The 25129-nt window shown below is 33.4% G+C and overlaps 1 protein-coding gene, 1 long non-coding RNA gene and 2 pseudogenes across 3 annotated transcripts; 1 reads left to right on the forward strand and 3 right to left on the reverse strand.

Annotated features, from left to right (window-relative positions):
- Positions 1 to 1709: 1709 nt before the first annotated feature.
- Positions 1710 to 7668, reverse strand: LOC100798845 (activating signal cointegrator 1-like; annotated as a pseudogene).
- Positions 7669 to 9880: 2212 nt separating this feature from the next.
- Positions 9881 to 12886, forward strand: LOC100798316 (rho GTPase-activating protein 2-like; annotated as a pseudogene).
- An 845-nt stretch (positions 12887 to 13731) lies between these two features.
- On the reverse strand, positions 13732 to 17120 carry LOC113001235 (uncharacterized). 2 transcript variants are annotated; one of them, XR_005890681.1, is made up of 6 exons: positions 17043 to 17120; positions 16695 to 16817; positions 16539 to 16603; positions 16353 to 16434; positions 14211 to 14312; positions 13732 to 14075 (listed from the first exon to the last, which is right to left on the reverse strand). It is a non-coding gene; the product is annotated as an uncharacterized lncRNA (long non-coding RNA). The 2 variants fall into 2 exon arrangements; XR_003266564.2 differs by having other exon boundaries at positions 16353 to 16817.
- A 3280-nt stretch (positions 17121 to 20400) lies between these two features.
- Positions 20401 to 22230, reverse strand: LOC100797785 (cytochrome P450 94B3). The gene has a single exon (XM_003522103.5). The coding sequence runs from the start codon at positions 22168 to 22170 to the stop codon at positions 20644 to 20646; it is 1527 nt and encodes a 508-aa protein (XP_003522151.1). The 5' UTR covers positions 22171 to 22230; the 3' UTR covers positions 20401 to 20643.
- Between the last annotated feature and the right edge of the window lie 2899 nt (positions 22231 to 25129).

The raw sequence follows: 25129 nt of genomic DNA on the forward strand, positions 1-25129 counted from the left end.
TATTCTAAGTATTGTAGCTACAAAGAATCTTCACTTGGAGTAGTTAGATGTTAAAACTGCATTCTTGCATGGGGATTTAGAGGAAGACATATATATGACCCAACCAGAAGGTTTTGAAGTGCCAAGCAAGAAGAATCTTGTATGCAAGCTTCACAAAAGTTTATATGGCTTGAAACAAGCACCGAGGTAGTGGTACAAGAAGTTTAATGAGTTTATGAGCAACTCAGGATTCAAAAGATGTGACATGGACCATTGCTGCTATGTTAAGAAATATACTAATAGTTATGTTATCCTTGTCGTGTATGTTGATGACATGTTGATTGCAGGATCTAGTATGGCAGAAATTAACAGGTTGAAGCAGCAGTTGGCAGAAAACTTTGAAATGAAGGATCTTGGTCCAGCTAAACAAATCCTTGGTATGAGAATTCTTAGAAACAGATCAAAAGGAATTTTGAAGTTGTCTCAGGAGAAATATATACACAAGTTGTTTGACAAGTTTTACCTTGAAGATTCTAAGACCAGGAATACCCCTTTGGGATCTTATTTGAAGTTTTCAAAGAAGAAATCTTTGTAGACAAATGAAGAAAAATTATACATGTCAAGAGTACCATATGCATTAGCAGTTGGGAGTTTGATGTATGCTATGGTGTGTACCAGACCTGACATAGCACATGCAATGAGAGTTGTCAGCAGGTTCCTATCAAATCTAGCAAAGGAGCATTGGGAAGGCGTAAAATGGATAATCAGATATTTGAAGGGTACTTCAGAGATGTGTTTGTGCTTCAGAAAAGGCAATCTCAATTTACAGGGATTTTCAAATGCAGACTTGGGAGGAGATTTTGATACCAAGAAAAGCACCACAAGCTACATTTTTACTTTGGGAGGTACTACTGTGAGTTGGAAGTCTAAACTTCAAAATAGAGTTGCTCTCTCAACCACGGAAGCCAAGTACATAGCTATCTCAGAAGCAACTAAGGAGATGATTTGGCTAAAGAATTTTCTCAATGAATTAGGGAAAGAACAAGATAATGCTCCAATGTTTAGTGACAGCCAAAGTGCTATAAGTCTTGCTAAGAATCTAGTCTTCCATTCTAGATGCAAGCATATTCAATTAAGATACCATTTTATCAAGGAGTTGATAAATGATGGAGACTTATCTTTGTTGAAGATCTTAGGATCAGAGAATCCAACAAATATGTTGACTAAAGTTGTTACAACTGACAAGCTGAGGCTTTGCATTGCCTCAGTTGGCCTTCAAGGATAATTGAAGATGAAGGCGCTACACAAGGTAAAGAGTCGATGAACTCATCGCTTACAAGGAGTTGCTAGAGTTTGGAACTTAGACCCCAAGTGGGAGAATTGTTAGAGTTTTGTGGTCTTAGTCCCACATCGCTTGGATTGTTAGAGTTTTGTAGTCTTAGTCCCACATCGCTTGATTTGTAAAAACTTGTGTCTCATTAGTGTTATATATAGAGACACCTTGTAAGCTTTTATATGTGTGCAAGTAATAAAAGTTCTCCTAGTGTAGCCGTGGATGTAGGTACATACATTGTATGTTGAACCACGTTAAACTTTGTGTCTTTTCTCTCTTCCCTTTATTTCTTTCTCTTCTTTTATTGCTCTATACTAACACTGTAATCTTAATGCAATTCGTTTAGGCTAAGTTCGACGAGGAATCCTAGAATGAAGTTTAAATAGAATTAGTCCATTCAAGCGAGGAATCGGTGTTTGGGGTATTTGCTCTCAGCATAGAACACAGAAACAACCTTAAATAGAGAAAAACACATAATTACATCAAGTTGTTCAGTAGAACGACCCAACGTTTTAATCATTTGTTTATCTCTCACTATTAGATAGCAATTTTGTAGTTATTTTTAGAATTAAAAAAATTATCTTTTGTTATATTTTCTGGTTCCATACAAATGTCTGCTTATTGAACGAACACTTTTCTGAATGAAACAAACTCCCTGTGATTCGATACTCGATTCTTATCATTTTATATTACTTGCGCGACTCAGTACACTTGCTGATTAGTATTGCAGTTGGGCGACCCAGCGAATAAGATGCAGGAGAATGTCCTAGAGTTCTCATGAACTTTAGGGTAGATTTTGGGCTCATGGGCTAAGTATTAGCCCACTTATCTAGTAGTGACACTAACACATGCATTTGGGCAAAAGGCATTTGAGGAGAGGGACTAAAACAATTCTATCTTTTTTTTAATTGAAATAACTAAAATATCAATTTTACATTTAAAAGACTAAAAAAAAACTTATCTCAAATTAAAAAGACTAAAAATATATCTACACCTTTTATAAATTTATAATTAAGGGCACAAAATAAATCATACCAAATAATATAAGATTACTGTTTAGGGATCATGATCTTGGTCCAAGCATGTTAATTTACTAGTTGAGTCGCGATCATTTCACTATCAAAAAAGAATATAAAAGCATAGATTATCATCATCTTTGTACTTTTAATTTAGTCATTATTGAAAACAAAGATGGAAATAAATTTTGAAATTATTTTTTTTAAATCAACAATTTTCTGAAATTATAATATATGATTTCAAAGCCAAATATTTTGTAAATAAAATTTCTTGGGTGCCTATTTGGGTCATAACCCAAATTTTGTATGACATAACATTTACACTTCACATGGCGGAGGTTAAAATAAATATGTGGGAAGACCTATTGCTACATGTAAAGGACAACCCTTATGTCCACTCTAAAATGACAGCCAGTTTGGAACATCTATAGGTATGTGATTTGATATTCACAATTTATTCATGATGTTTTCAACATTGTGATGTTCAGAAAATTCTATGGATATGATGCCTATTTTTTTCTATCAGTGTTGAGGATAAAGCCATTTGGAATCTTTGCACGAAGAGAATTTTTCATTTAAGTCCACTGCTTAGTATGAAATAATGAACGATATGATTGATAATGAAGCATTCCATGTTAATGGTGATTGGATGTCTATTTGGCGCCTAAAAAATTTCACATGAAATAAAATCTTGATATGGAGAATGGCTAGAGGTTGTCTTCCTACAAGGCAGCGCTTGCCAACAAAGGGACTTCAATGCCCAATCGATCACATGTCCTCTTTATGAGTCTTGCCCAAAAAATGTTTGGTGTGTTTTTTTTTAATGTGATCAGACTTGGCTTACCCACTAACAAATTATAAGTCACTTATGACATAAACCATTTTAATTTATATTCTTATCATTAAATTTGATCATCCTACCGCATTATATTTGGGAAAAAGGTAGTTGAGGAGAGAGAATGAAACAATATTTTTCTTCAAATTACAATAATTAAAAAATATCAATTTTAAATTTAGAAGATTAGAAAAAAAACATTACTAGAAAAATGACATTTTACGACGGTGTTTAAGGTCTTTTAACAACAGTTTTCAATCTTAATTGTAGTTGTCGTCGTGAAAAGTTAAGACTTTCCACGACGGTTCTTAAACCGTCTTGGAAGGTACAATTTCTAAGATAGTTTTTTCAAGATAATTTTGCATAGAAATCATTTTAAGATGTAGAATTTCTAAGACAATTTTTCAAAAAAATCATCTTTGAATCTATTTTTATAAAAGAAAATTAAAAATTAAGGATTTTAAGATGGGTTTCTCAAAAATCATCTTAAAATGTAGACTTTCTAAGATGATTTTCAAAGAACTGTCTTAGAATGTCTGTTTTTTTAAAAAATCAAATTTTAATTACTAAATTTTGAGAAGTAAATATTTTTAAAAGGTTTATTAGATTTGTGTCTCAATTTTAAAAAGTTTAAGACATTATAAGAAATAGAAAATAATATTTGTTGATCGATGACCATTTGTAAAATGTAGGTTCTATACTAAAAAGCCACAAAACATGGCAAAAAATAAGGGTTGCAAGTGCCAAGTAGTACAATGTTAGAACACGTGTAATTCCATTTCATGTTATGATTCCACATGGGTTGATCTTGCTATAGTAGAGTTACATTAATGTCTATATCTATTATATTATATTTTGTCTTGCTATCACAACCAAACTCTATATAAATAGGCACGCAAACAAAGACATGAATCTCAAAAACAAACATAAAAACAAAAAGATGTGGAAATTTGTGATTATATAACAAAAATATATTGAAAGAAGATGCCAGGGGTACAAGGAGCACAACCAAAGGAGTCAAAGACAGCAACAACATATGAGTCAATGCAAGGATAAGAGAACCAAACGAGGACTGACTTGCTTTCAAGGGAGGATCAAGGTAGCATTCAGATGGAAAAACTTCAGGAGAAGGTGCATAATCTTGGAACTATATCAAGGTAACACTAATACCTAATAATAGTGGTTTTTAAATGTCCAAAAGCTTATTAGTTTCTTCTATCTAAAAGGCAACAAAATAATGGGGGAGAAAACATAAAGCAAATACGTTTAGTTTACCTAGAGGTAAGGGAGCTAAATTATCATAGAGAACTACGCTTACGTTGACCTTACCTAAATCGGTCTTGCCCTTGCCCTTGCGCGGAGCTTCTTCCCTTTGAGCATCAATTTTGGGATTGGCAACATCGGACCTTCTCGTGAAGCAAGGTTTCGGTAGTCAAATTACAAAACAAAATCAACTTCTTTCGCTTCAAAAAAATGGTTGTTACCATAAAGATTCCACTATGCTAACCTAAAAATATGATAGTTTTAGAAACCACAAACAAGAAAAATAGAATTTTTACTGACTCACTTACCATTAAATTGTGATTGTCTAGAAGTTTCCTAGAATTATAACAAGAGATGCATTAAAAGAAAATAACAAAATGAAAATATATTGGTAACTGCAAATAAAAGATTTTTGAATATGTAAGCACCTTTTTAATTTAAAGAAAAATAAAATAAAGAATATAAGGAGAGAGATGGAGAAATGAGTAAAAGAAATGGTGAACCTATGCACTTGGATACTCAGTTTATAATATTCAAAATGTCAAAGCCAATACCTTCAAATACACCTTGACCTTATCTGCCTTAGGCAAAGAATAATTTGTCTCAACCACAACAGCAAGAACATTCTTGTAGGCATTCACAAACATGTGTGGTGCAACAACAAGTCTTGGGTATGAGTTAACCAATGAAAGTGAAGTAACCATTGAGACACTAGCTACAAACTTCTCAATGAGGTCATCCTCAGTAAAAAAAAAAGAATAATATGTTTTCATTTTCCTTTTACAAAAAATCTGTAAGTTTGTTTTGGTTTTGTTAATAATGTTTTTGCTTGCCTCACTTCTACTCACAGTAATATTTAAAAAATTTCATAAATAGTTTTTAATTACCAAAACAAATCAACCACCCCTAAATTCTACACACAAAAGATTACCAACTTGGAAGAAGGAGGTCTGAGAGGGATCCTGCCTTGTCATGTTAGTAGGCCTGCCTTGTGATCTTATTTAACTTGGTGGATGATAAAGCAAGAACAATATGTTTTGGACTGAAAAGTTCCTATGTTATACTTTGTACTATACAAATCCAATAGATGGTTGGCTTTACTTCTATAATATACAACATTCAAAAGTGCAAGAAGTATTTGTGAAGGAAGAAAAGACAACTTTGTTCTTAAAAATACAATTAAAAGCAGCTAGCAGAATTTGCACGTGAAATGTTTTTGTTTATGTTTCTTGTGGTTTTTAACTACTACAAGTTTTCTGATAGACTAAAACCACCAAAAATGTTTCAAAAAAGAAAATCAAAACCCCGAACACTAGATTTTCTGAAACCACCAGAAACGTTACAAAAATAAACATTCTTAGACCACTAGAAAATTTGTGGTGGTTAATAGCTGCAAAAAACTTAAAACATAAATTTTCACATAGTTTATGCTTGTCATTCCATCACTTAACATTTGAAATTAACATCAGGGGCTAAAAAAACGAAACAATTTATGAGGGACTAAATAGTTAAAAAAATTATATGGGACTAAAAAACAGAAGTCAAGAAAAATAAGGGACCAAAAACATATTCTACGCTAAAAAAATTGAATCAAAGATCTAATAATCCAATCCACCCATGCTTCTCTCCTTTCTCTTTAATCGTTATAAAATTATAATTCATACCTTCAAACTTCCTAGCGATGCTATCCATCTAAAAACTACTATTGGACATGTTATAAAAGTATATAACCATGCATATGCCTTCACATAACCTTTCTAGATTTTAGTTCGTGGGTATATTAGTTGTAGTGTGATCAATACGCAAAATTTGTTAGGAGTACAGGTTTCTTTTATTTTAATATGAATTTCAATTTCATTTTTAGAAGCAGTACATAAGACTAACATTTAAAAGAACCAGAATATAACAGAAATCATTAGTATATCAGGAAATTATGAAATCCCATCAAATAATTTAAAAATATCCAAAAAATATAAAAATTATAATATATTATATAATATTTTAAAACTGCTCACACTTTGTACCCTAAATAAGGGCTCCCTTTTAAAAAGAGAACTGAAATTTTTTTCATAGGTCACCATAGTTATATGCATATAAGGACCATGAAATGAAGACATTGAAGCATCTATCACAAAACTGAGGTTCAAAAGTTGAGGAAATAAAAGTATAATCAAATAGGTGGCATGATAATAATATAAGAGGAAAAAGCAATTTACAAACATAGTGCATTTAGTTGGAGCATAACTATATTGTTGACTGATTTAATTTTAGACCATATATTTTGGATAAGATTAGATGTTTAGCTTCTATTTGATGACCGATACATGTTTTCTGTGGATTTCGTGGATCTGGAAGCAAAAATTTCATGGGAAATGAACTATTAATGGGAGACAGACCTCTAACTGCAACTTCATAAATCTTTTAACAAGTAGGAAAAATCAGCCTTCATTCCAAGAAAGAAAAAAACAGAAATCAAGCGAGAGACTTAGAACCATAATACCTTCTTTTCCTAGTTATAAACACCTTGGTACCGCCGCATCTCAAATGAAATCAACAATTTCCGAATTAAGCATAGGAAAAAAACACTTAACACTTGTTCAACATACACACAAACTATTCTTAATCTAATAAGCATAGGAATCTCTTAAGTGAACATAATGTGTATAATTAGGAATGAATAGTTAAAAAGAAAAGTATAGTAATTGACATGGTACCCCTTCAGGAACCATCTCCCAGCATGCTAGCTCATCACGTGTTAAGAAGCCAACAATTGCAACACATATGTTATCAAGCATTCAAATTTGTGAGCGATGAATTGAAGTGAATTAACATTTAACAAAGAACAAGGTTGTGGTATTGTACCCAAAATCCTAGAAACAAGGTAGTGCTAAGGAAATTGGATATTAGTGATGCCATTGAGTGCATAAATCTCCTTGTAGAAGTATTCCATTGCTTTGATTGTAGAATCTTCTAGGACTTTGCTGGCAACATGAATCTAAAGACAACCTTAAAAAAACAAAATCAAAACAGAGGGCATGTATAGGTGGTCAACAATGCCTTTGTTTGTTTGTTTATTTGATACAATAATAACATTAAACACACAAAAAAAAGAAACCTGTGAGTGGAGTGGCCCATGACCTGCCCTCGATGCGTTTGATTTCGTAAATGAGGAGAAAAGCCCAAGGCTGATGCATAGTTAAACATGGATTCCAGTAATTTTTGAAGTTAGAATGGTTTGTCATGGCTTTGCTTTGTTTCTCTTCACCCCAAAATCAAATCTTTAGTTCACCCTCCTTCTCACACCAACAATTGCTTGGTTGCAGTTGGGTTGGATTCGCCACAGCCCAAACCAACATGAGCAGGAGCTCCAACCCGTTCAGATAAAACATAAATGTTTTGATGAAAAGGGTTTGTTTGGTGGTTTGCAGATAGTGGGGCAACGCTACTGTGGGAACCACACTGAGATGTTCAATGTCAGGGCCATCCTCTTCAGTGACGTCGACGTCAATGACTCAACCTCCAGATCTGGTTTCACTACATTTAATTCTAATTGTAACCCAAATCTCGTTGGTGAGGAACACCCTTCGTGACCAAATCGCACAACCAAACCTCTCCCACTACTAAAAAATCTCATTTTTACGATGCAATCTCAACGACGATTGTCAAAAAACCGTCATCGTTTGTATAGCAGTGGAAATTTTGTAAATACTATCAAAATTTCAAAGACGATTTTCACGAAACCGTCTTTGAATTTGGACAATTTTAAATTTGAATGTGCAGTCGTTCCTCTCCTCTCACTCGTTGTCTTCTTGTTCTCCTCTTCCCGATACCCTTTCTCCACCTTCTCCTCGACACCAAGGGCCATTGCCTCCTGGAAATGCCCACCGACACAACGAAAATCATCACACTCCTCTCATTGATCACAAGCTACGCCCTTTCTAAGCCTCATTCCCCGCTTAAACTCCTATATTGCACCGACACCCGTGGAAGCAATGCCTTCCAAGGTTATTTTGATGATGCCAAAGAATCAAGAGTTAAACAAAGTTTCAAGCAAAGATTCAAGAATCAAGAATAATCAAGATCAAGATTCAAGAATCAAGAGAAGACTCAATCAAGATAAGTATTAAAAAGTTTTTTAAAACATTGAGTAGCACATGAAATTTTCACAAAATCATTACCAAAGAGTTTTACTCTCTGGTAATTGATTACCAGATTATAGTAATCGATTACCAGTGGTTTTAAAACGTTAAGATTTTCAAAATTCAAAATGAAGAGTCACATCTGTTGATGTGTAATCGATTACACCTTTATGGTAATTGACTACCAGTGACTGTTTTTGAAAAATTCATTTCCAAAAGTCACATTTCTTCAAGTGACTTATTTCTGAAGATTCTTTCAAAAGTCATGTCTTTTTAAGTGATTAGTTTTAAAGGAATTGCCAAGAGTTACAAGTTTTGACTTGAGTCATCAAGAAACTATAAATATGTGACCTTGGCATGAAACAATTTAATTCATCTCAATCATTTCTTTCAATCATCTTTCAATATTTTCTTTCATCTCTTTCAACAGTTTTTCTGTTTCATCTTCTCTTCATCTTTCTAAAAGTTTTTGTTCAAAACTTTCTCTTCCAAGAAAAGTTCTTTGTTCAAAAACTTGTGCTATTCATCTTTTTCATTCCCTTCTCCCTTTGTCAAAAAGAATTCGCCAAGGACTAACCGCCTGAATTCTTTTTGTGTCTCTCTTCTCCCTTTTCCAAAAGAACAAAAGACTAACCGCCTGAATTCTTTTGTGTCTCCCTTCTCCCTTGTCAAAGAATTCAAAATGACACAGTCTGAGAATTCTTTTAATTCTTCTCTTTCCCATATACAAAAGATTTCAAAGGACTAACCGCCTGAGAATTCTTTTGTATCCCCATTCACAAAGTTTCAAAGGTTTAACCACCTGAGAACTTTGTCTTAACACATTGGAGGGTACATCCTTTGTGGTACAAGTATAGAGTACATCTACTTGGGTTTGACTGAGAACAAGAGAGGGTACATCTCTTGTGGATCGGTTCTAATGGAGGGTACATCCACTAGGTTGTTCAAAGAGAACAAGGGAGGGTACATTCCTTGTGGATCTTTGCTTGTAAAAGGATTTTTACAAGGTTGAAAAGAAATCTTAAGGACCGCAGGTCGCTTGGGGACTGGATGTAGGCACGGGTTGTTGCCGAATCAGTATAAAAACTCTTGTGTGTTTGTCTCCTTCTTCCCTACTCTTTTACTTTCCGCTGTGCATTTTAATTTCCACTTTTACTTTTGGTTAAGTTTCTCTTCTACTCCTTATTCTCTTAACAACATAAGTAAAAGCCTTAGAAGAGTAAATTTTTAATTAGTAAAGGTTTAGGAATAATTAATTCAACCCCCTCTTCTTAATTATTCTGAGGTCACTCGATCCAACAACACCGTCCATGAGATGGAGAAGATGCTCACTGAGCTCCATCTTCTCCATGATTATCAGCTCTACCACCTCGGCCCCACCTTCGAGATCCTCGCCCTCGGCCTTTCATCTAGGAAGAATCTTTGTGCTAACTCACGGGTTCTCACCACCGAGAATTACGACTCCACAGATGTTGACTATCGGAAGCTGACCTCCTCATGGGTCTGGGCGGTGGCTGCGGAGAATCCCAACATGTCAAGGTGTGAGTTCTTTTAGCATTATGAGAGGGTCGAGTCGTCCGCGGTTTTGCCTCTTGGGTTTTATACATAGTAGGTTGGGGCTTTCGGTTTTCTTACTTCTTTTTTATCAATAAAATTTCAACTTTGTTGCCATAATGCTTTTCTTGTTATTAAGCCAGTTTTTGAGTGTTTTTAGTCTATTTTGATTACATCTGGTACACTAAGCCCAATAGATTTGTACCCTCGTCTTTTGAATTTTGGCCTGTTGTCAGTCGAAGTTTTACCAATGTCCAACACATCACTCATGTCACCTTCAACCACTTGAACGACTTCCTCGGTCTTCCCTATGAGTTCCAAGTCAAGATCCCTGCCATGGTTCCTAGTGCTAGGTAAACTACCTCTTCTCTTCTTCTTTCTAAAAAAACACATTTTTTGTTAGATTTCAAATGGGTTATGCTTCAAATGCTAAAAGCCTTTCTTTTTTGTTGTGTGTTCTTTTTTTTTTTTTGCTTGGAAGAGCTTTTGGTGTTGATGTTTATGTTTCTGTGTGTGTGTGTGTGTAGAAGAGAAAGAAAGTGCAAGACTTTCATGAATGGTAGTGAAGAAGATGATGTAACCATAACTTTGTTTCAAACTAGTGCATTCAGGTCGGTCCTTATTCTTTTAACTTTGGTCCTGATCCTGTAGAGTCTTGACTTAAATGTATAGTTGCAAAATGGGGAACTTCATAATTGTTTGGGATTCGGGGCACATGTCCATTGAATGCTTTGTTAGCCATGTAATGAATACAGAATGGGATCAAGTTTCTTTCAAATACTCGTACATAGTTAGCAACGAAATGAAATGTTCTATCTTATTTAGAGTTTCTTATTTTTCTTTTTTGTTGCTATTACATGTTTTAGAAATTATAATCCAACCTTGTTTTCTAACTTTTATTCTTCTAGCAGTTTTTCTTCTTCTTCTTCTTCTTTTGTTGTCTTTTCCCATGTTTGTAGCATCATTTTAACTTGTGATTTCTTGTCATATATGCTTGCAGTGTAACTGTGTTTGTTGTCTCAGCAAAATCTATGCAATGTTCTTATGATCCAAAAGGAAACAGTGTCCCCATTATTCTCTTGCTAATGCAGGACCATTTATACTCACAGGGAAGTTTAAAGGTACTGACTGTATATATTTTGGCATCATTTGTAACACCAAGCTCTAAGCTTTTGCAAGTAGTGACTAGTGAGTTTAATACCAACTATCCTTTTGTTTTATCTCTTCAATCAATCTTTAGGCTGAGGGTATGGTTCGTATAAACCCCAAAAATAGTCAAGAGGAGTATGTGAGGGACTAGTTGAATAGAGGCATTGTACCAGATGACATTGATGTCCACTATTTAGCAAGGTTGATCAAAGCCTGGTTCCAAGAGCTACCTTTAGGAGTGCTAGATGGACTTTTCCTTGAGCAAGTTCTTCAGTGCAACACAGAAAAAGAATTTGTTGAGCTTGTGAAGCAGCTAAAGCCAGCCGAGTCTGCTTTACCCAGTTGGGCTATTGATCTCATGGTTGATGTTATAGAAGAGGAGGAATTTAACAAAATGAATGCTAGAATATTGCAATGGTTTTTGCTCCAAACATGACTCATGTATGCTTACATACACAGTGGATGTTAAAATTGTCAATGTTTGCTTAATGTTCTTCTATTTGTATTTGTTGGTTTTTATGTGAAATTTTTTTATTAAAAGAAGCGATATGCTATGAAGAGAGGTGCTTTAACTTTACTTTCTTGTCTCTATACATGGAGCTAACGTATAACACAAATTTCAAATACTAACCACATCTTAATCTTCCAATCAAGCGGATATCATCTTTAAGTTTAGATAATAAGAATAATATCCATATCTTTTAAAAACCAAAGTTTCAGATACTAAAAAAAGGCTTATGCAGATATTTAGGCCTATTTTCCAAAGTAATTTATCCTAGTTTATCCTTTTCCTTCTTTGTTTTGGCTAAATGGTATGTCCTTAAAACAAAATAATCTATCATTCATATCTTCATTCACATAAGCAATCTTCAGTTTTCATTACCAAAACAACTTGCATATTTTACTTACAATAGGCTATTCTACTCTTATGCACATGAAAACTATGTATACTTGAAAATGGTCTATTGCTAATTCATCTATGTTTCTTGGAACAGATGTCTGATCCTCTAACAACCCTGATGCATGTGGTTCAAGTGATGAACTTACTCAAGACACTCATCATGAAGACACTTAAAGAACATGAACAAACAACAACAGGTTTGCTATTATGGATTAAATATTGTCTCAAGTTTGATTTTCCAACATGACTACAGCCTTTCCCGTGTTTGATGGTGACTACCACTGTTGAAAGAATTAATTATCTATGAAGTGTGAAACAAATTATTGCTTATTGAAGTTGAACATTGCTATATGGGCCAGAAAGATTTACATGAACGATTAAGTTAATGAAGGAAAGAAAATTGAAAAATTGGATCGAAATCACAGGCCACATTGTTCATAGAATTACTTATTTCATCCAGCAAAATAAACTCAAAATTAAGACAAAATCTGAAGTTAAATTTTGTTTGCAAAATGTGGAATTGTTGTTAAAGCCTTTGAACTTGAATCATCTAGTTCCCTCCAAGACTATGCTAGACAAGTTTGTTGCGGTAAGAATACTTCATGTGAGTTATTACAATTATTGTTTCCTTATTCTTCTCACTATATTTGAAGACACTAGACAGATATATTCTTTGGGCAGGCTGGAAAGGTCAAGAAAGCAAAACTCAGCACATAGTTTGTGTGCACTACTAGAAAATAGGCCTTTTACATCGGTTCTGAGAGCCTTTCTACATCGATTTTGACGCGTGGTTGTAGATAGGAGTCGTTGAAAATGCTAGGCCCTACAACATCGGTTGAAAGACCGTCTTAAAAGGGCATGGTTACGAAGACGGGCATGATGTCAGACCCGTTTTAGAATCATGAGATTTCTACATCGGTTCTGAGGTGCAACCGATGTAGAATGTGAGGTTTCTACATCGGTTCTGAGGTGCAACCGATGTAGAATTGTGAAGTTTCTACATCGTTTATGAGATCCAACTGATGTAGAATGTAGAGTTTCTACATCGTTTTTTATCTACAACCGATGTAAATGTAGAATGCTGATTTTTTTTTTTTGCCAAATTTAGCCAATAACAGAGTCATTTTAGCATACATCTTCAAGCTCACACTAATTAACAAAATTCAACCATGCAAAACATCTATTTATCTCGGTAAAACAAGTAGACTTTCATTTTAATATTTACTAAAAAGTGAACTATGTTGTAATTGAACAATTCCATAAAACAAGCATGGTAGAATTAGGTAATAACATGTTTATACGTATCAGTCTATTCTTTAATTGAACAATTCCATAAAACATGCATGGTAAATTTTGATGCACTAGAAATGGTTTTTAAAAGGATAAAAATATCCCAAAACAGACAAGACACTAGTAAGCACAAATAAATTTGTGGAACAAAATAGTTACCAGTTACAAGCCTCCATTGCCAATTAGCATGATTAATAGTGGTTCATATAGTTACTAGCCAACTTGTACATATGTTTGTCATTCTAATTTTGCAGTACATGTTGAATACGAGTCTTTTACCTAGAGAAATTTCTTGAACAATTGCTGGAATAGTAATGCCAGAGTATGAATCACCACCAATGTAAACATCAGTTGATAAAAAATTTGGATGTTCAATCAACCACTACAAACATTTAAGCATGATTGTGACAATTTAATTGACCAACAGATTTAACTACAAGGAAAACTGAAATCATCAGATTGTGAAATAAAAACAATAAATTTTGGAGGAACACCTTCCTAAGAAATTGATGGACTTGGTGAACTAGTATCCAGTCCTCCGTTGAGTAGCAAACTCCGTTGTGGCATAAGTGAAGCCCGTGGAGACAACCAAGTATACAAATATAATGCTACTAACCTACTAAAAATAGTTATGGTAAATACTAGTAAATAAGCATAACATAATCAGCGGAAAAAAAAAAAACAATAAAAGCTAAAAATACTTAAAGGAATCCCATAAAGTTCAAGAGCCGAAGAAAGTTCAGGAACTTACAACCATCCCAAGTACTATAAAGAACTCTTTTAGAGATTTTAGTTGTCCATGTATTGGTGTTGGAGCTGTCTCTGCAATGTACATTGGAGCAGCATGCGTTGCCTAAAATAGATAAAATTAAAATAATTTATCTTGCTTGAGAATTAATGAGTTATAGACAAAATATACAATTGTTACAAAGGAAGATAAAACAGCTTGTAAGCAGGAAGTATGAAAAGGCTTAAACTCCCAATCCCTAAGGCCTTAACTTGATAGAGGCACTAATATAAAATCAGAAGTTTTGCCCGCCAACCTTACAGAATTTAAGGATGACTTCTAGCATATAGAACAATGTGAAAGGGGGGAAAGGGTATAAAAATCATTCTTAGGTACACATCTTAAATATATTCTTATTACTAATGTACACATCTTGAATAAGAATTAGACATAGACTAAATACAAATCAAATAATAATAATTTTAATTTTTACTAACGTACACATCTTAAATATATTCTTATTTATTAAATAAAAAATTTAAATTAAAATATTACTTTGTCAAAGTGAAATTGAGCCTTTAAAAAATACTGCACCCTCAAAAAATGTGTTACCAAACACTTGTCAAAGAGAATAACATAATAAGTCTCAAAGGGACATAGATACTCCATGTTACAAAGATTAAAAAATGAGTAAGCATCAATGTACGTATGTTCAAGCAATGATATAAGAAACTGCACAAGTCTTTACCAACATTGAAACTTAAAAATAAAAAAATAAAACAATATATAATATACGTGATATCTAAACTATATTTTGATTAAACTTTAAATTAAGGTCTTTATATTTTTGTAATCATACTTTCTATTAATCTAATTTTAGATTTATGCATTTTTAGTACCTCTGGTACTAATCTATAATATATATCCTATTTTTGCCGAGAAAAAAAATTAGATACATAAATAAATATTTATTTACTTTCTATTTCTAAAACTGAATAGGTACATCCATATGTCTAACAAATATACAGGTTACTTTGAGCCTAAACCAGTAAACACACCTTCACCGGGCCCACAACATAACATATATACAGCAACTTTAAGCTCACAACTCTGCTACTCTACTTCAATGAATATCCAGTGTAAAGCACTAATTTTTCTAATTTGTACTACTTTAGTTTGCTGAGACCAATTCCACATACGATAGCAACACAAACAGAAAAACAAAAATAATTATAAATGCTTCAACACTTCATCCATTATTAAGTTAAATCTCACATTGGTGTCACTAGATAACCTGGACCCACTCTTTATTACCGAGCCTAGCTAGAATTTCATTCAACAATAGTGCTAAAAAGAGATTGTTATAATGACCAACTCATTATCAATCCCCTTCACATGATTAATCAATTAACAAATGTCCATCATCTTAAAAATATTAAAAATACAAGAGAAAGATAAAAAAGCATACTAACCAATCATTTCCTCCATCATCTTTTCTCATTTTTCTGCAGCAAGGGGCTCTAGTGGCTGAATGACTTTCCTAGCTTGATCATTTAAGGGATCAATTTCTAAGATCTTTTTCATATTTGCCAATTATTTTTGAAAAAAGTGGCAAGAATGAATGAAGATGGAAGTCTCTAAGAATCAGAAAGCTATTAGTGTGGTAAATACACAGTCGTCCAATTGTACATTAAGACCAAAATAAAGGGATAATTACAAGAAGCTCCCTTAGGTGAGTACTCATTACACTTGACACATTTCTTATTTGAGAAATTACGCCTCCCATACTTTGTATAATTACCCTCCAGCCTATTATAAAATTTAAACTTAATCCTATAATTACTTTACAGCGTTGAATTTGGTATCTAAGAGAATGGCTAAAAATATAAGCCAATGGAGCAAAATAAAAATAGTTGTCACTAGGATAAGACCTCACCAATTACCTATAATGATATGTACCATGCTTATTTAGGCAAGCTGGTATGTTTACGACTAATAAGATTAGAAACCCCATGCATTGCTGTTATGTGAATTTCAATCAAAAACTTCAAAATTAACAATTCCATGCTTCATACAGTTTTGACACAATTCTCATTAAAAAAATTAAAAATACAACCATTTCATAAAAAGAATAACCGGAATGCATTGAGATAATATGCTACTAACCTCTGTAACGCCAGGTAGAATTATTCCTCGTGATTTAATCTCCTTAATTTGTATATTATCTTTTGATAAATCAAATAGATCCCTATATAAGAAGAGAGAATTATTTTGAAGATTCATCAAAATTAGCTTCTCCAACGAAGTTAAGAAATTTGTCAATCAGAAACCAATGGAATATGCTCTAAGTACCTATATAGGGGCAAACATACTGGTTTTTTCTATGCATACCTTACTTTTTCCATGTAGATTTCAACCTGGACAAATCATAAACAAAATCAGAAAAATAATTTACTCTAACCTGATGATTTTGCCAGTCATGTGTGGTTTTAATTAGTTACTCTGTACCATTGACAATTTAACCGAATATGTCTTTTCTATATCCAAAGAATTTATGGAATCAAAAAGTCCTTCTACAACTCTTGGAAGCAGCCCCTTGTTCTGTTCTTCACATTCAAGTATTCCAGGACCCTGCTTCGGAGAAGTAGTTATTTGTGTTGTTGTATATCTATGTTTGCTTCGTAAAAAATAAATAAATAAATACTGCAACAATATTGTTAAAAAATTTCAGAGAAACAAGAAGCAGGGAAGGGCATGTTATGTAAACATTGGGGAAAAGTTGGATACTGAAATTGAAAAGAAGAAGAACCTATTTTCTGAAATTGAAAAGAAGAAGAACCTATTTTCGGAACTAACCTGCGTCTGCACCAAATTCTCTTCCCTTTCGTTAGGGATTTATGTTGGAAGACCAAATGCTCCCTCACCATCCCCCAAGACCTCCTCTCCGCTGCCGGGCAACCATTGAAAGGAATCAGTAAATAATAAAATAAACAATAAATAAGAGAAGTAACAACAAAGCATGAAATAAAAGCAAGAATAAATCTGCTATGTTCTTTTGTGAAACCAAAAACTTTGATATTTAGGTCAAGTTCAATATCGGTTCTCAAAAAACCAATGTTGATGCATGACACTCAACATTGGTTCTACATAAAATCGATATTGAGTACAATACTTAATATCGGTTCTCTTACAACCGATCTTAACAACTTTTAATAATTTACAAAAATGTCACCGCGTATTTGTTAACATTAGTTTTCGTATAAGCTGATGTTAACTAGGTGATGTAATATAAATATTTTTTTAGTAGTGTTTTAGACATGAGATGGCATTTTTTAAAATAACATCAACCTTCACTACCGCCTAGATAGTCTAAAGTAAAAGTTATTTAAAAAAAAAAAAGTTCTTAAAACCAAAGTATTTATTAGAATAGTTTATGCAAACTATTTAAGTGATGCTTTGTATCAATTAAGATTTTCAAACATGTTTTAAAGATAAAAACGTTTCTAATCTCTATATTTGGTTATTCTTTGCAATAGTAACAATAAAAAAAATGTAAAACACCAACTATAGATCTTATCCGATCATAATATTCTATGGTACTTATACTTGTGCAACCTAGAACCCCTTCAACCACGACCTAGTACTCCCTCAACAAAGAAAGAACTTGAGTATTCGGTAGGCCGAATAATCAAATAATTTCTACCCTCTTTGGTAGGAAGAAACCTTAGGTATTTGACTCAACCCGACCTAATACCCTCTCGATCATTGCCTAGTACCATCTTGACCACTACCCCATGGAGGTTAAAAAATTTAGTTTATCTTAATACTATATTAACATTGTCAAGTAATTTCATATTACATCTTCTTAATTAAAAGGTAAGGCCCATGAATATTGAGGCTCATAAATATATGCATATAAAAGGTTAGATTATCAAGGTAACAAAGATTATTCTATCCACTCTCATTCACAATGTTCAATATTCTTTCTCCGTCAAGACCTAACTAACTTGAGGGTCAAAGTATCTTTTGCAGGCATCTTACCCGTTGAAGGATTACTTTTCGAACACCAGGGAAAAACACATTGAAGTAAAGGACACAACAATGAGTAAAGTATCTGACCATCTTTAGATAGGAATATATAAGATACAATTCATATTCATCCCACACTTTAGCTTTTTTACCAAGAAGGAGTTTTTTTTTTCTTTCAAAATTACCATAGTAGATTTAAAAAATTTTGAAATTATTTTTTTAAAAATCATAAATTTTCTTAAATTATAATATATGTTTTCAAAGCCAAATATTATCTAAATAAAATTTCCTGCGTGACCATTTGGGTCATAACCCAAATTTTGTATGATATAACATTTACACTTCACATGGCAGTGGTTAAAATAAATATGTGGAAAGACCTATTGCTACATGCAAAGGACAACCCTTATGTCCATTCTAAAATTACAGTCGGTTTGGAACATCTATAAGTATGTGATTTGATTGACCAATCAAGTGGTACATGGCATTCACAATTTATTCATGATGTTTTAAACATTGTGATGTTCACCAAATTCTATGTATATGATGCCTATTGTTTTCCATCAATGTTGAAGATAAAGCCATTTGGAATCTTTGTAGGAAGAGAATTTTTCATTTAAGTCCACTACTTACTATCAAATAATGAAGGATATGATTGATAATGGAGCATTCCATGTTAATGGTGATTGGATGTCTATTTGGCCCCTAAAAAATTCCACATAAAATAAAATCTTGATTTGGAGAATGACTAGAGGTTGTCTTCCTACAAGGCAGCGCCTCTCAACAAAGGGACTTCAATGCCCAATCGATCACTTATCCTCTTTGTGAGTCTTGCCCAAAAAATGTTTGGTGTGTATTTTTTTAATGTGATCAGACTTGGCTTACCCACTAACAAATAATTAGTCACTTATGACATAAACCATTTTAATTTATATTCTTATTAAATTTAATCACCCTACCACATGATATTTGCTCTACTAAAAATATTGGTTTTTACGACACACTAATCACATCGGTCCTCCTAAACCGATGTGGTATAATAAGCGGTGGCAATTTGATAATTATAAAGTTAGCAAACAAAGACGGTGGTTTGGATACCCGTCTTTGAATTTCGGAAACTTTACTTCAACGATATTGGTTTGGTAAACACCGTCGTCGTTGGCGCAACATTATAGTCATGTGCCTCGAACAACACTTTGGTGACCTCTGAAGACTGAGTTGCAAGTCCTAGCCTTCGTCACTCTGTTCGTATCGTCACTCAGCTCTCCCTTCCTCAATCATCGTGACTCCTTCGTCATCTTCAATCTCGTGGTCATACTCAGCTCACACCTTCCACGACGACACACCCGTACACTCTCGTGACTCAACACACCCCTTCCAGTGTTCTTCCTACAATCTCGTGACTCGGCATACCTGTAGATTTGCCCTCTTTTCTTTAAACCTGTGGAGTTAATTAAGTGGGTAAGACTTAGAGGTGTGAACCGTTTGTATTGTATCTGCTTCCATTAGTCACTTGCTGAAGTTAATGTTGTGAAATCGTTGTTCTAATATAGGTGAAGGCTTTAGAAGGGGAGTTTTCGAGTGAAACTGTGGCAGTTAAGTTGCCCTGGCATTTGAAACAGAACATAATTGATGAGATCTTGCAGAGACATGCAGGTGCTTGAATTCCAGTAGAACAAATATTGCTAAGGAACGAGGTAAATGTGAATGCATGTTTGTCAATTTTGTTGATAAGAATCTGTGTGAACATTGTTAAGCATCTTGTGTATTGATAACACTAGTTATTAAATATTGTGTTTACATTCAAGCTAAGCTGACATAGGATAAGATATGATTTGTATTGTTACTCTGTCATTTGGCTTTTCAGTGATAAAAATGCATTTTCCGCCACCTTACCATAATTTTTAGCTTTGCAACCAACTGCAAGTGTCAGCCTTCGGGTGCTCATCTCATTACTATCACAAAGTGCACCTACTACTGGTTTTATAAGGAATTTCTTTTAAGTTCTTGTTGTTTTTTCATTAATCTAGATCGGTCCATATCATGTGTCAGTATCCAATTGTAAGGTATGATGCTTGAGTCCCACCCTCGAAGTATGAGATTTTAGTGTGGGGTTTATAAGGTTTTGGGCTCTCCAAATTACAATAATTAAAAAATATCAATTTTAAATTTAGAAGATTAGAAAGAAACTTATCTTAAATTAAAAAAACTAAAAATATATTTACACCTTATATAAATTTATAATCAGGTGCATAAAGACAAATCACATCAAACAATATAAGATTACTTTACATAGAAGATGATTTTGGTCCAAGAAGCAAGCATGCCAATCCAATACCACAACTAAAAACGAAAGATAGTGTATGCTACCGTCCAACCAAGCAGGAGACAGTATTAATTAACTTATAATTTCAGCCCCACTTGTGATTCACTCTAGCTTGATTCTTTGAGTTCCATTTCTGTAGTGGACCCTCACTTTGAACCCTCCAGCCATATGAGCCGTCAGAAGAGGAACAAAACGAGGATAGTCATCAGAAACAGGCGAAATCACAAAGCGGTTGAGAATAGAAGCCACCACATACTCCATCTGAATGAAAGCCATTTCCCTCCCAATACACACTCTCGGCCCAGCCTGAAACACCGGAAACTTATAAGGATTCACACACTTCAGAACCCCTTTCTTCACACTCTCCTCATCAAACCATCTTTCTGGCTTAAACTCACAACAATCCTTCCCCCACAGAGCCTCCATTCTCCCCATCCCATACGGAAAATAGGTCACCCTATCCCCTTTCCCCACGTGGGTCCCATCTGGTAACACGTCAGCACCACCCGCATGCTTCGAGTCCCATGCCACTGGCGGGTATAACCTCATGGACTCACACAAACATGCCTTCAACAATTTCATTTCTTTCAAACACTCATAATCCAAACACTTATTTTCGTTTTCTCCGCAAGAAAACTCTTTAACTAACGATGCTTCTTGCTCTCTATGCTTTGATAACAACCAAAACAGCCACGTCATTGCTGCGGAAGTGGTGTCCCTCCCCGCCATTATCATGCTTATAACCATATCTCTCACCACGATTTCCTCGTGTCCTGCTTTCAACAACCTATCAAGCAAATCCATGCCGCAATTTCTTTCATTGAATGCAATTTTATCTTTCTTCGCTTTTATAATCTTCACCACGGACTCGTGCACTAGCTTCACTGCTTCCTTCAATGATTTCTCTGAGCCAACGTTGAGGATTCTCTTCATCTTCCACACCAGAAACACCGGCGCCGCGCCACGAGCGGCGCTGACCTCCGACGCGGTGTCGAACGCCGTCAGAAGAGGCGGCAGGGGCTTCGCGAGATCTAAACAGCTGGGGTCGTATCCCAGCGACACCCTGCACACAGTATCGAACGTGAGCCTCCTCAGCACGTCCTGCAAGTCGATCACGTGGCTCTCACGTGCTGCATGCTCCAGCAATGGAAGAAGCCTTTGTTGAGTCTCTTCTTGAAGTGTCTTCACGATGAAGTCTTTGAGGGAGCGCGTGCTGAACTCGTGGCTCGCTAACTTGCGCTGGGTGTGCCACAGCTCGCCGTCGACGTTGAATATGCCGCAGCCGAGAAGGTCGCCGAGGATTTCGGTGAAGGGTTTGCCTTTGGGGAAGTTACCGAAATTGGTCTTTAAAATATACTCCACGTTGCGAGGGTTCGCCGTCACCACCGTGCGTCGTGCTCCGAGGCGGCGCACGACGATGGTCTGTGTCGGGGAATTGGCTAAGTGTTCGGTGTACCAATCCAGTAGACGGTGGCGGTTTTGGTAGAAAGAGACGAGGCATCCAATGATTGGGTGCGAAAGAGGTGCATGGTTATAATTATGACTACGTTGTTGTTCTGGTTGTGTGTCCAAAAAGAGAAGGAGAAACCCTGAGAAGGACACTAGAAGAGTGAAGAAGAAAATGAGCATGGTTATGATTCTGAGGGTTTTCCTACAAACTCTACACTGTAATGATTCCGAGGGTTGGATTCGAATGCAAGTTCAATGCTTAGGGGGGCATATATATATATATAGTCGAAGCTTATTGATGGAATCCATAGTGGAGTGTGTCTCAGTGTAACCCAAGACATTGAAGAACGGCGCCGCAAATTAGCAAATGATTGTCAGAGAGAGACAAGAAAGTTCCAGCACATGATTCATAAGTCAAAATTCAGGATAACAGTAGGACAAGACACTCTACAGTCTACAGAAATAAGTAAAAGGAAAAAACTACTAAGTTAAACAACCTAAAACTGATTATTTTTTATAAAAAGATGAATTATTTTTTAATTAAGTTTAATGTTGAAACTGAAATATGTACACTGATGCCCATGTTAACCAGCACTTTTATAATGTAAAAGCAGATCCTTATTTGACTCATAAAAATAGATAATTATAATTAATGTATAACATTATTTTAAATTAATTATTTTAAAATTAATTATTAAATCTAATTATTTTTCATAATTAAAACAACTACATTTAGTTATTATTATAATAGGTCTACAATTTGTTGAAGGGTTTAAATAACTTTTTATGTGTTTCTTATTTTTTTTTTTGCTGAATTGTAATTTTGTTTCTTTTACTTTTTTTAAATTCATAATTTTAGTTTCTTGATTTTTAATTATAACATTTGATTTTTTAATTTTATAAATTAGTAATTTTGATTCCCTTCATATATTATTAACTAATAATTATGATTATTAGAAATACAAAATTAATTATAAATTAAATAAAATTATTACATTAAAAAAAACTTCATTAAAAAATTATTAATCCTAATGTGGTGTTATTATCATTGTAGTGGCATGCCTCACTGGAGATCGAAACGGTGTTTACAGAGATGAGGATGAACACAATGTTATCCACTAAAATTTTGTTTTCTTATAATAGTTATAATATAGAAAAGTATAGTTAGCAATATTATATGCTTCCGTTGGATGTAGCTGCAGCCTGCAGGACGGTGCAGTTATGTTTCGAACTGCAGGTGATCCCAAACCACAGTGGAGTGCGTGTTAGTCTTACGCAAGACATAGAAGAAAGGCACCGCAAATTTGTGAATGGTTGTCATGAAAGAGACAAGAGCTTGAGCACATGTTTCATAAGTCAAAATTAAAAATATAACAATTAATAACGGTAAGATATATATTGTATAAAGATGATTTTTTTAACCGGATAAATAACTTATTTATTTCTTCAATTATGTATTTATTGACAATTTAATCCTTACATTTTTTAAATGATCAATTTAATCTATAAATATAAAAAATGTTACAGCAAATTAGTCTAATAGTTAACATATTGATAATTTGATCTTAATATATATATGATACTTAATGTTAGAATAATATTGAAACTATATTATTTACTGATAAATTAGTCCATACATAACTTATAATAAAAGGTTTAGATGGATATTTAATTTCATAGATAGAATAGGTTATTTATCGGAAGATATAAAGTTGATCCATTAAAAAATGATGAAGGGAACAGAGGAGAGAGATCATGAACTCAACTTCAATCATTTATATTTATTAACTTGATATTAATGACATGTCCTTATTAATCGAGAACGGGTAGGCTTTAGAGTGACCCTATTAAACTTTAGGTTTTAGATATATAAATAAATAAATATTTGTTATAGATTTTATAAAATAAAAAGATTATATATTTTGATAAAAAAAACCCTAACATGCATATTTATATATAAGCTCTTGTTTAAAATAAAAAATATCTATTAAAAATTTATTTTGGGTTGATTGAAAATGTGTTAATATCACGTTTTTTATATATTGTAAAAGCACCTCGTTGTTTATTTAATAAAAATTCATATTAATAAAAAATATTTAATACCTCATTTATATGCATTAAAATTGATGTAACTTGTTAATGTGGATTGATACAATTTGCTAAGAATTGGATACAAACTCCCACTTCCTTGTGGATATGTGAGTTCTAAAGTTTTAAATAGTTACTTTTCTCATTTGATTGGCAACTCTTTTCACTGAGATCTTCTAGCGCATAGAAATTAATTAAGTAGTTATATTTGGGTGGCATTGTTAATTTCCAATTCGAATGTGTGAAATAATCATCAAAATTGACCTCTACTTGCAATCCTAATATGTCATGGGTGTCTTCTTTGGTAGTATTAAAATTGCTCCCCATTCTATCACCTTTTTGCACAAAAACAAAATTAAATATTTTATACTTTTTAAATATATACAAATATGAATAATTTGATAAGGTAATATATAATTATAATTTAACTATTGAATCCATGAAAAAACACATTCTATATAAAATTATTGATGAAAACACATTCTATATAAAATTATTGATGATATAATAGTTGGTCCCCTCCCTATATGTGTGTTTGTGCATCCATGTTATAAAGCTAATAATTAAAATCATTAGTCTCATTATTATTCACTATGTTTTTTTTTATAAGCAAAAAAAAACTTATTTTACACTTATTAAGATAATTATTTTACTTCATTAAATTGTGTCATTTTTAATTAAAAAATAATCATTTTTTCTAAAATATTTCTCATTGAAACTTAATATTAAGCACAACTCTCGTATTAAATAAAAGGATATTCTGAACATAATTAATCTTATTAAATAAGGTAAAAATAGTTAAATTTTGCATATATTTGAGAAAAATATTTTTTTTGTTTATATAAGAGAACGGTGAAAATATATATAATTAAGATAACTATTTGTAATTATTATCATCATCTATTCGCTATTTTTAATGTTAAGATAACTTAGTGGTAGATGTTTGGATAGTTTGGTCAGGTTCCTAAATTCAAACTTCATTATTATTAATCTACACACACAAAAAAAAAAAACTAAAATTTGATTTTATAAGATTTAAATAGTTTTATTA

Source organism: Glycine max, chromosome 3, assembly GCF_000004515.6.
Source record: "Glycine max cultivar Williams 82 chromosome 3, Glycine_max_v4.0, whole genome shotgun sequence".
Lineage (NCBI taxonomy): Eukaryota > Viridiplantae > Streptophyta > Magnoliopsida > Fabales > Fabaceae > Glycine > Glycine max.

What these genes read in the sequence shown, in the direction of transcription:
- LOC100797785 (XM_003522103.5), bottom strand. Translation starts at nt 22,170, where the DNA reads ATGCTCATTTTCTTCTTCACTCTTCTAGTGTCCTTCTCAGGGTTTCTC.